This window comes from Siniperca chuatsi, linkage group LG7, assembly GCF_020085105.1.
Source record: "Siniperca chuatsi isolate FFG_IHB_CAS linkage group LG7, ASM2008510v1, whole genome shotgun sequence".
Classification (NCBI taxonomy): domain Eukaryota; kingdom Metazoa; phylum Chordata; class Actinopteri; order Centrarchiformes; family Sinipercidae; genus Siniperca; species Siniperca chuatsi.
In genome coordinates, this window is record NC_058048.1 from 11465453 (window position 1) to 11477764 (window position 12312).

The 12312-nt window shown below is 40.1% G+C and overlaps 1 protein-coding gene across 4 annotated transcripts in view; it reads left to right on the forward strand.

Annotated features, from left to right (window-relative positions):
- The first annotated feature begins 254 nt into the window (after nt 1-254).
- lekr1 (leucine, glutamate and lysine rich 1) overlaps nt 255-12312 on the forward strand; it is a 76127-nt gene continuing 64069 nt past the window's right edge. For all 4 annotated transcript variants that reach the window (XM_044203176.1, XM_044203175.1, XM_044203177.1 and 1 more), the window contains exons 1-2: nt 255-396; nt 3506-3609. In XM_044203176.1, the coding sequence (XP_044059111.1) occupies nt 393-396; nt 3506-3609 (108 nt within the window). In that variant the 5' untranslated portion in view covers nt 255-392. The remainder of the gene's footprint in view (nt 397-3505; nt 3610-12312) is intronic.

Consider the following 12312-nt stretch of genomic DNA (forward strand, 5'->3'; position numbering starts at 1 on the left):
TGAAGGCAGTTGAGGTGGTTGTGGTAAGGGATAATTTACCTAAGGGTAAGGGTTCCATTTCCTCCTCAAACAGGATATGTTTTTTTATTCGCTATAAAAACGGAATTGAATAATTATCAATATATTACACGTGGTTGTTTGTGTATGATCAAAATCAATTCTAATAATAAATCTTTTTTATTTTATTTTATAATGCTTTTATTTTGGTAGGAAACCAACTTCCTGTGCTAACGCTGGCTAACTTGATGGTCACTGGACGTTCAAAAATGCGTGCCGAGTATATGTCGTAGCCATGGTAACAGCCAGTTACTATGCTCACACCAGGGTTTTCAGTCAACATTTCTAGTATTTTATGATTATTTTCGCTTTCATTCCGATAGAGACTCTTGACTATGGGTAGGTAAAGGTTTGTTCTGTTTACAAGTCGATACAAGTCAAATCAAAAAGCTTCATTCTTCTATTACTGCAGTGGTAAAAGCTATGTGAGTCGAGAGACCGCACTGATTTGTTTACAGTGTTAGCTAAATTAGCTACGCCAGTTTTTGAGATTAATTTAGCGTCATTTCATAAGCACTGTTCGACTCAGTTTCTTTTATTTATTTTTTTCACACAATGCTTGCCCCTCATAAAATAAACCATGACATACAGTAATGTAGAGTTTATAATATATAATGTGTACTAACGTTGTACCTGCGTCTAAACAAAACTGCATTTTGGACACAATCCACATTGCAAGTAAACTAATCTACGTCATTCTACGTAATGAATATATGCTAACTGATTGTATTATAGATGATATGCTATCTCTGTAATATACATATATAAACTTAGAATTGCTTTCCTAGGATATCTGTACAAGCCTACAAGCCATCCTTAAAATTTGTTATAGAATTATTTCATATGGATGTAGCCAGATTCTGCATGTTTGACTGTATGATTTCACACATGCAAACATGTGCTTTGATTGTGTTAGTAAACTATTTTCTGACTACTATCAACTATCCATACTGCCTTTTTGGGCAGGAAGGAGGCGTAGTTGTTAGATAGCGCTATAACAGAACTTCATGTTGCTCAACTCATTAAACAAACAACTATCTTGTGGATCAGTAAAATCTAATTATTTCATCTCCATCTTCCTTCAGGATGAGGTGGGTTAGGGACGTTTCTTCATCTTGGGTTGTCCCTTTTCATTTAGCCAAATGCTTTTTGTCCCTCAGTGCTTGTATTTGGGATTGTGCCGAACTGTCGGCCCTCATGAGTTTACATGTTCGTGTATGTTTCCTTACATGACTCAGGCATGCATCCATGCAGAATAGATGAGTTTATGAACAGCTTGCCTCTCTTACATTAGGCTGATTAATAGTTCAATCAGGGCTAAATGGACAAAAGGTCACAGGGGAACAGTTGTCATGCAACTCCAGGCCTTTATATCAGCGTCCATCTAAAAGGATAGGCCTGCTAAATGCTGTCACAGGGCGTTACTAATTTATCAGTGTCATGTGAGCCAGCGAGGATCTCTACTGTGCTTTAAATGCAGAGCCTAGAGACAGAAGGGGGCCAATCAGGCTATTAGCGTGCATGAGCATGAAGCCTGCTCTTTGACTGGGCAGGGTTTGTGTGCCTGCACTGGTGTGTGAGTGTGAAAGAGATGGAGGGATTACATGTTTGTTTACATGCTAGCGCTTGAATGTTTTAGTGTGTGTATCAAGTTAAACCTGCCTGTCTTTGCATGAGTTGATAGATGTGTGTCTGTCTGTGCGCATTGTGCTTGTGGCTAAATTCTTGTGTGTTTGTGGTGTACATTTTCCTGCATGTCCTCTCATTCTGTTAGCCTCCGATGGTCTTCGAGGCCATTTAATGTCTGGGCATGCACAGGGGACCATCTGATAGGAGTGACCTCTGGCCCTAAGTTAGCCCGGTGTATTTAATCTGAGGTCAAGTGTTGAGTTGGCATGATGCTTTCCCTGCACTAATGGTGAGCTGATAGATAAATACCCTGAAAGCGTGCACTGACAGATAGACAGACAGAGGCTGGGTTAGGCTTTTATTACTGTTCTCCTCGCACGACCTCCTGCACCCATGGCCACATCACATGGTGCACAGGGTACACAAATAATTTTCTTTCTTGACTTTGAAAATAGATCACATTATACAAACATTAATCATTAATCGACACCAACATGCACAAAAAGAGTTATTAGTTTGTTTTGTGGATTGTTCCCACACTTGAAGGTCGAATCAGTCCTTGTTAAATCTTTTGTTGCCCTGCAGTGGAGGACAGGCTAATGTATGGCTGTGAAGCCAAAATACCCTCAGCTGTGAAATGCCATAATCTATAAGCTTAATGCCATAAGCTTGACTGATTAATCTATTGAATAGAGTGTATGGTAAATGGGTCTAATATGGTGGACATCACAAGGGATTTATCCTTACATTAACCTCAGAGGGCAGTTGCTATTCATCAGTTTAAAAGTACCACCCACTTTTATCCTGAAAAGAGTACTTTTCCTGGGTAATATTGTGTAGAACATAATGTCTTTGGACAGTTGTGAAAATACTTTGATATCAGGGTTTTATTTTTAGAGTGATTAGTAGGCATGTTTTGTTTTTACACACATACTATTCGTTTCTGGAAACTGCTACTGTTGGCCAGTGAGTTCTAATCTGAATGGGATGGATTTTATAGAAAAATGTGGACGTTAAAGACAGAGAAAACAGAAAACACAGACACAGAACTAGGGCTGCACAATTAATCGAAATATTGTCAAAATCGCAATATGGCTATATCCAAATTGCAGAAGCTGAAATTTTTTGATACATGTAAAATGAAGACACAACAGCATTATAATGAAATAGTGTAGTGCTGCAGAGATGCCCTGGCCTATTAATCTTGTAATCCATGTAAGAAAACACGTTTGTTTGGTACAGACTCCAACAAATGTCACATCATCATGATTTTAATTGTTTTTTCAGTGAAAATGAAAATTGTGATGCAAAAATGATCATTCCTACTAATTGTGAATCATATCACAATCGTAGTATCTGTCTAAATAATCGCAATATGATTTTTTTTTACTATATTGTGCAGCCCTACACAAAACTCAACTCTCAAGAGACAATATGTTCAATGTTTTGTATTTCTCTCTTAAAGCCATGATATTTCTAATTAAGTTTGCAGTAGAGCCAAAACAATTAGTCAATAAATCAACTACTTGAACAGCAAAATTAACCAACAACAATTTTCATAATCAATGAATCATTTATAATGCACAAATGCCCATTCGCTGGTTCCAGATCTTCAAATCTAAGGATGTGTGTCTTTTCTCTGTTTAATAGCATTAAAAACTGATTATTTAGTGCTGTTGGTCAAAGCAAGGTTTGGGAAATTGTGATGGACATTTTCTTTTTTTATTTTCTTGACTTATTCTATTCATTAACATCCATAACACACACTGTATACCATCTCCAGTATAGCTAATTCTGCTGGTCTTCTGCTTGTTTCCAGGAGACAAGGACAGATCGATGGAGGCGGAGCAGGAGGGGGAGAACGAAATGAAGATGGTTCTTCACTGTCCTCTGATCTACACACTGCCTGAAGAAATAAAAAAGGTAGGCAGTGATTCAAAAATCATTTCCCTGAAAACCCCTGACAGGTACCTTGCTGATTTTTTATTTGAAGTTACATCCGAACACCAAGACTCCCCTCTCATGGGAACCAATATGAAATAATTTTCAGCACAGACATGCATTCAGTTTGGGACAGTACTGTACGTGTTACCTTTCAAAGCAACATATTAATGAAAAACCATATTAACACAACATATGTTGTTAACAAATGTGATTTTTTTTTTACAACCCAGAAACACAAATGTGTTGAAAACATATTTGTTACATTCCGATGAGTGTTTCAACACTGCAATCTCTCCATATGCTGCAGTAATCCATATAATTTGAATAAGAAATGGAACAAAGTCTCCTCTTTTAAGCTTCCATCTGTTTTAAGATAAAGCACACAGGAAGCAACACGGCAATGATGGTGTGTTTCTTTATATCTTTGTCAATGTCTGGTGAAAGTTACATATTCCCATATGATATGCCATATGGTATGAATATGAATTAGCAGGAAATAGCTCTTGCTTTCCCTTTTACACAGGAAGCACATAGGGTATCTACTACAAGTTATTGCAGTGTATTCTCTGTCTGTCGAAGGAAATTATTATCTCCAAAGACCATGTTTTTCAGGAATTAATAACTCTTATTTTCAAGCTGACGCTAAAGCATTTTTCTCATTACACCATGCATTTAGAAAAGTTTTTTTTATATTCCCTTACATCAAAAAATGTACTGAGTGCATATGAAGCAAAGTAATTAGACTAAGAAAATGTTTTTGCCAATGGGTATAACCAGTAGTTTTAGTTCCAATCAGACTGTCAAAAAACAAGGTGAAAGAGCGTTTTCTGCTGTGCTCCTTAATTTAAGTTAATTAATTTCTCATGCCTGTGGGAAACCCAGCCAACTTGGCATCATAGCCACATACAATAATAACCTTTGTATAAATCATCTCTTCCACAGTAGAACTGCAGAATATTCCAAACAGAGCAGCTGGCTGGTTATGAGAGGGACCTCTGCGACTGCTTTGTCTGTAGCTCTCCAAAAGGCTGGGAAATCTAGACAATCATTTTCTGTCATTTACAATCTACCCTGCTCTTCCTTGAGTTAGGGGTGGGCCATATTGCCTTAAAATAATATCCTGATATTGAAAGGTATTTTTGCGATAATGATATTTATGATGATATGATTAGAAATTGTGACTGACTGTACTGTTTGCCTCCACTTTTCCGACCCCGCCCCCCATATTGTATTGCGATACATTGTAATTGATCAATCATTGTCACCTGAATCTAAATCTAAATCTAACAAATCATGATGCGACTTGTCTTGTGATCATTTTAGTTACTAGATGACGGGGTATGTGGCCTTTGCTGTGGGATCTAGTGCTCTTTTTCACTTTAACATTATCAAACCACTTTCACACAACCAAAGTCACTCCATTTTTGGAACTAATACTTCCACAGTGGAGCCAGCAGCAAAGTTACTTTCAGTTTTAGCAATGTGTGTTGCACGTTGCAAAATCGTTAATACCATAATATGACACATTTATCACATTCAAAATGTATCATTAACGATATGATATGACTTGACACACCCCTATAACCTGTCTGATCGTCCCACTGCACGTTTCTTGTGCTGTCAGACTTTGCTCTAGTGATGTCGTGTTCCCAGCTCTCAGTGTTATCAGTACAGTGTTTTCAAAAGAAGCGATGACAAAAGCTACAAAAATAAGACCCCACTTGTAATAAACTGGAAGTATCTTTAAATATGTTTAGCTACTGTACATTATCAGTTACATTTGTCATTTGTGAGCAATTGTACATAGCATGGCATAGACAAGCAACTGCATAGTCGTAGTAAGATTACTCAGTGGACCTACGAGGCTGCTCTCTATCACTGTGTGCTCTGCCCTCTCTTCTTGTCTCTCTCAGTTCCTCTGTCTAGTAATTTCTGGAATTTATTATTGAAACCAGTATATGACTGTAAACAGTACACCCCCTGGTATTATGTGAGGGTGGCCTTTCCATGCCCATGTACAGACAAAATCTGAAAACCTCCTACAAACACACCCATGCATGCACAGTGTGCGTGCACACACTCACACACACACACACACACACATTCAATTCTCCCATCCATCCATTTGTCCATCTATCTTTCTGCCTGCTGCGCTATGGTCAGCAGACACAAATGGGAATCCATTTTATTTATTGATTTCAGTGGTGGGCATCCATCTCTCCCCAGTGTGTGTGTGCATCCGTTTCAGTCCTTCTGTTGTCACAGGGGGCTTGTGATAACCAGACACAAAGCAAAGGAAAGAGAGAAAGAGAGACAATAACAAAGAATGATAGAGGGAGGGAGAGACTGACATTTTGATCATAGCCCATCCATCTGGTTCAGTCTCAGGATCTACCTACCTCCCTCCTTCTTTTCCTCCCTCTGTCATCCACTCAGATTCCAGTAGGTCCGTAAAATAGAGGATGTTCTGGGCTTAGCCCCCCGCTGAGTACATTTCAGCACCATTTATTGGAGGAGGCTTAGGTGGTTGGGGGCGAGCGAAGAACAAAAAACAACAGAGGCAGTGTGCGTTGCAAGTGCAAAGCTGTGGGCAGCACCATGTGCACTAGTCGGCGTGGGAGGCTAAGAGGAGGTGGTGTACTAACAGGCCCATTTAAGTGCTGTTAATCCTGGTGTGCTGGGAGAGGGCTGGCACCAAGGTTTAATGGTGGGCTGCTGAGAAGGAGAGCGCTGCGGTTTTACACACACACACACCATGCCTCCCACCCACACACTCAGGCACAGAAACACACATGCAAGGAACTTTCATGCTGACAGTGTGTTTATTGTGTGTATACACACACAGGGATGCAGCTCAAATACAGCTACGCGCACACACACACACGAAAACACCTACTACTACATACATACATTACGACAGTAAAGTGGGTGTGACACTACCAATTACCAACATGGGTTTCCTTTTCATGTGGGTTTTCTCCCACATTTCAAAAACCCTCATGTTGGGTGGATTGAAACTTCTGAATCTGTGTTGGACATACAGCATCTCCACATCTTTTGTCCAGTGCATGCTGAGACATTACTAAAGAGTATTAAGCTAGTACAGATAATTAGTAACTCGACACAATCGGGGTGTTTCACATAGATTTGTTTGAACAGTGGCATCCGTTGTTCTGCATTTTCTCTTTGAACTTTCAAAATTAGCATGAAATACGTCTCTTTACCAACAGTCTGCACTGCTCTTATAAGAGTGCACATTTTTTTCCACTGTCCTCCAACTACCTACTGACTTAATGATTTTGGTGAGTTTCATGAGAGAGTAGGAAATGTTTTTATTCTTTAGTTTCTTTAGTTTATTCATATTTCTGTGGTGCTAAACCAACCACTTAGTTTTTGCAAGGGAACTTAAAATAATCTATGCAGTATTGCATTTTATTATAAATATGCTGAGAATGCATGCTGCTTTTCAGTTTCCCCCTGTGTCATGTGAAAACAGTCACACTTCCCCTCAGTCCCTTTCTTTGTCTTTCTCAAGGGCACATTAGCAGTTATTATTCAGGGACCAGAGATGATCTTGGAATTAAAAATCAACTCAAACCTGCTTCTCTAAGCAGGTGGTCAGACTAAAAATAGCACTGCATTAAAAAACGTGAGGGGCCGCGTTGGCGTGTTGCTACAGGTACCAGTGAGAAAATGAAATATGATAATGCACTGCTGGATGAGGTTGCATTGTGTTGCAGAAAAAGTTGAGCCAGGTTTTTTTGCTGGACTTTTGTGAGAGCCCTCTGTGTCAGGACTGTGCTAATGCAATGACAGTTCTATTGTCGGTCTGAACACAGCATAAGTCTTTGTCTATTGCCACCACCAAACTCAAAACAAAGCTGTTTTGCTCCCTTCCTTACTTGACAGGATTTTTCTCCAAGTTGTCAAAGTGACACTTTAACTTAGAAGATGTTCCCTGTTTCCTAGCACAGTGCTCTAGTCGAAATGTAGCTCAAGGATTAGTTGTTTTCAGTGCAGCACCGAGCAGAGTACACCACAGCCTTTTTACGCAGCAGCTGAGAACCTCTTGTCCTCCATGAGGTGCTGATACTACCTATTCACTTCTCAAGTGTCACAGTCTGAGAGGAGCTCAAACACACAGTGTAACAGGACAAGACGTTCACCTCCAAGAGAGAGGGAAGCACAGGAAGAAAGAGACAGAGGGCAGAAGAAGAAAAGCAAGAAGAGAAAGACAGACAAGAGGGACAATGTTCCCTGTAAACTTCTCAAATGTTGTGGTCTGTGAAGAGCTCCGAAACACAATGTAACAGGACAAGATGTTCACTTTAGAGATAATTAGAGAGCGAGTGGAGAGGAAGGGAGTCAGAGAGAGAGAATAGGAAGCATCCCGCTGCGTGTCTAAGAGAGATAAGAGAAAGATGTTCTGTTTTGTTTTATTCAGAGAAAACCAATGAAGAGAATAAGACCAGAAAGAGCAAAAATGAAGACACTTTCTGTCATACACATGCAAGCACACAAACACATCCAGCTCTCTCCTTCATGCTATTTAACCTTTTCTGTTTTCTGAGCATTGGCACTTAAAGGGAGATTTCACCGCTGGAAAGATGTTTTTTTTCATAAAACAGAGAGAAAAATAGCTGTGGTATTCTCTTTTGCTCAAAAGGTAGAAAACAGAATTCACTGGGCCCATTGCCTTCCAAGGCCATGACCACTCCCAAACGTCCCCAACTCCTACAAACAGCCGGTCAGAGCTACTAACATTAGGCTAAACTCTGATAGCACCTCCAGATAACAAACTCGGGCAGCGTATGTACTAAGAACAACAGCTCTAGAGCCGCATCTGGCAGACTTTTGAATGGGGAGCTCTGGGTACAGGCAACATGGAGGGAAGTTACCCATTGTTCATTTGCATATACTACCCACACTGTAATGATACAAAGCTGGTTGAAAATCTGCAACGTTTACCTTTAAAAAAGGCAGTGTTTACCTACCTTTCTCCATCCATATACACACACACACACACAGACACACACACACACACACACACACACACATACATACACAATGGACATCATGGCGTGCATTCACTACCTATCTGACTCTTCATTCATAATTGAGGAGGTGCAGAGTTTTGTTAGCCAGTACATTAACACTATAGTGTGTTTCAACCTGAGGCTGCCATCCCTACTACAAAGTCTTAGCAACATGGTATTGTGCTCTGTCTCACTCTCTGTCTTTCTATATGCGGTAAATTACTGTATATGTAGCTCTACATGGACAGCTGACAGAGCAGAGACACTGGATGTGTCACCGTAGGCGCCTGTAGTACTGACAGGTTTGGCTCCCTGGCTGACTGCTGTCTGTAAAAGTGTGAACTGCATGGAGTTTAAGCATTGTGTGTGTGTGTGTGTGTACGCTCTTGTAATAGGATATTCTGTAGATTCATTTTTAAAAAATGATTTTAAAAAGCAGTTTAATTTTAGTGCACTTTAACAATAAATGTGGATCTGATTGATATCCCCTTTGCTGTGCACACTTTATAATAAATGGAAAAAGGGTAATTTGCTCCATGGACACTTTGTTGAGCTTCACGTTTATGTCCTTTTCCTGCCCTGAAGGCAGACACGCCATCACATCCCACTTGTATAATAAATGTAGTGCTGTGGCCACACTGCTCTCTGTATGTTGATAGGACGGGTACAAAGGACGTAATAAAATCTCCTTGTTTCAAGCTGAGTTGCAGAATGAACCAAACTTCATGTGGTGAATGCAGTGGAAACACCGATAGGGGTTGGGGATAGGCATGTATTTTTGATGGTTAAGATTAGGTTATTGGGGCCAGGCAATGCATTATGTCAATGGGGGTCCTCACTTGTATAGAAGTACAAACTTAAGCCGCATCCATGTGGCAGCGATAGTTTGTGTGACGTAAATTTCATCATCTGCCAATATCCGCAAGGGTGTATGTGCAGACCCTATGTGCAGACAAACGTGTGTCTGTCTGTGTCTATTTTGGAGTACGTCCAGTCGATTATGCTCTGTTTGTTTCAGTGTAAGGGTGGAAAAAGGACATATTCTAAAATTATCTGCCATTTGTTGGACCATACCTATGACTATGACCTGTATGTGTGCGTGCGTGTGTGTGTGTGTGTGTGTGTTTACACATTTACCTTACCTCTGCCTCTCTGAGTTACTGTTTTATCATCCTGTAAAGCGCTTTTAGCTGCATTTGTCTGAAATAGTGCTATACAGATATACTTGAACTTGAACTGAAATCATTCTCCACTCACTTGAGTGAAACAGTCCCTTTCAATAAAAAATGTTTAATCTCTTTCTTCGTAAAAGAGTCTGAGATTTGCAAAGAAATTCTTGTAAGAACAAAACAATATTGCAGTGGCAGCAGAGTATCGAAAGCTGAGATGTCTTTATATAGTCTGCAGTCTACTATATACAGGAGTACAGTGTGTTCTTTTGGACACCTCACAGGAGACTCAGTTGTTGAAGTTACAACACTGAAACACTCTCATCACCATACAAGTCTGGTTTGTTCGCTGGAGAGCTCTTTCTTTTTCTTCTACTAAAATCTGACACTTGATGACTGCTGCACGTAAAAACATCTAAAAAACCTGTTTCAGTGTAAAGGTGTCAGTCGAAGTCCTGACTAGCCTCTGTCGTGTCTTTCTGTGCCTCTGATTGTTGACTTTCCAACCGAGGGCTCTCAACTGCACTTGCTCTCCTTCTCTTTCCCTCCATCCATCCATTTTTAATGTGAGCATGGCAAAGTCTTCTAGAGGAAAAGAGGAGATGTCCCAGTGAGCTACACCGTGCTACACATCTCTCCTTTTCTCTTCTTTCTCTGTCTGTCTCGCTTTCTTTCTCTCTCATTCCCTCAGTTCTCCTTTTCTTGAATAATGGATAGTTTTAAACCAGACACACTCCTACATTTTTTTGTCTTGATCCTTCCCCTCAATAAGACCTCAGGAAGTCACTCGATAATGGTAGCACATGTGTTGTCTGTTCACGCTAATCAGTGTATCTTAGACTTGCTCCCTTCCTCCTCCTCTCGCTTCATCGTCTTCTTCACCTTTCCTGCCCTTTTTCAGTCTGTTTTCTTAAATCTGGGGGGAGAGAGATTAAGGGGGTTCATCAGGTGAATGCTGATCTGCAGTAATGACTGAGAGACAGCGGGGGGGATTATTGTGCAATATTGTCACGGGTGTTGTCTGGAGCCTGGAAATACAAAGTGACAATATTGCATGAAAATCCACAGGTCATAACAAGGTCACTGTTGCTTTATTGAAGCAGTTGCCATGCCAGCCATTATGGCAGTTGTTTTTGAAGGATACACATTAATCAAGTGTTCAAACAGTCAGTTCCTAAATATAAAAAATCCAGTAATTGCCATTGTTTGTTGCATACCCAGCATCCATATTGTTGTGTGTCCTCACACAACTGTTAATGTCATGTCAAGATACCTCAGGTTACAGCTGAATTTCATAGCAGAAAAAGATAGATAGACTCAACATTTTGCACTGATTCTTTCACAGTCATATAGACAGAAATTCACTGTCAAAAGAGCAGGAATTCCCTCATTGATAGTTGCCTCAATGGACCATTATCCATGATATTCACAAAGATGTTTTGTGTTTTCATCAAGGGGTGCGATATCACTTTTTGAAGACATTCACTACCACTCTTACTATCATTTAATTTACTGCTATCATTTCTTATTATCGTGGTGACTGCTTTCACCGCTTACACGTATTCAAAGCTGAATACAGCTCGTCCTGGCATGTTTTATGTGTGCTGTTGAAAGTCATTCTTGGAAACCTCAATAACTGAGGCTGAATTTGAGGCAAGTTGAGGGAAAGTAGATGTGAAAGAGGATAGGATTTTCTTGTAAACATTAAATTAACTTTAACTTTATGCCTTGCTCAAAAGGTGGCCTTTGGTGACATAAAGATTTAGTTATTTGTACAGTCAAACTGAATTGCATCTTTGTTTTATTCATTCATAAGTGGCTGAAGCTTCTTTGCATAATGTACTTAAATTCAGCACAGTTGTTAAACACTGCAGGCGACACACTTGTTTTCTCTTGCTCAAGAAGGTTAAATGAGGTTGCACTGTACTTTGCTCCACTGACTGTCATCTCATCAGACACAATGTCACTCCACCTGGTTTAAACTGTAAATGAAAAACACAAAAGTAGGATAAATGTTCAGAAGGTAGGGGTTCATTGACAAACTAGACAGCAACGAAAACTAGAATGCGCCCAGATAGACATGCAGGCAGGCAGACACGCACACACTTCAGCCAGTGTTACCTCCTCTGGTCTCTCTTGGCTTACTGTGCCGTACCATGTCGTGCCAAGCCGTGTGTTGTGATGCATGGTCTAGTGGGGCTAACAGAAGCACATGTGTTGTCTGCTAACTCTGATTAATGTAACTATACACCTTCTCTCTCTGGCTTCTTTTTTTCACTGGCTGCCCTGCTGTCCTGCCTTCACCTCTTACTTCTGCACCCAATCTGTGTTTCAAACCTGGGTGCTGAAAAAGAAAGAGAGTCATTAAATAATTATACAGTGCTTCTCTTGATTTGTTGGTATAGTATATAGTGTATTGGAGTCTATAAAGTAAACAATCAAGGTAAAAATGCTACGAGCACTGACCATCACAACCA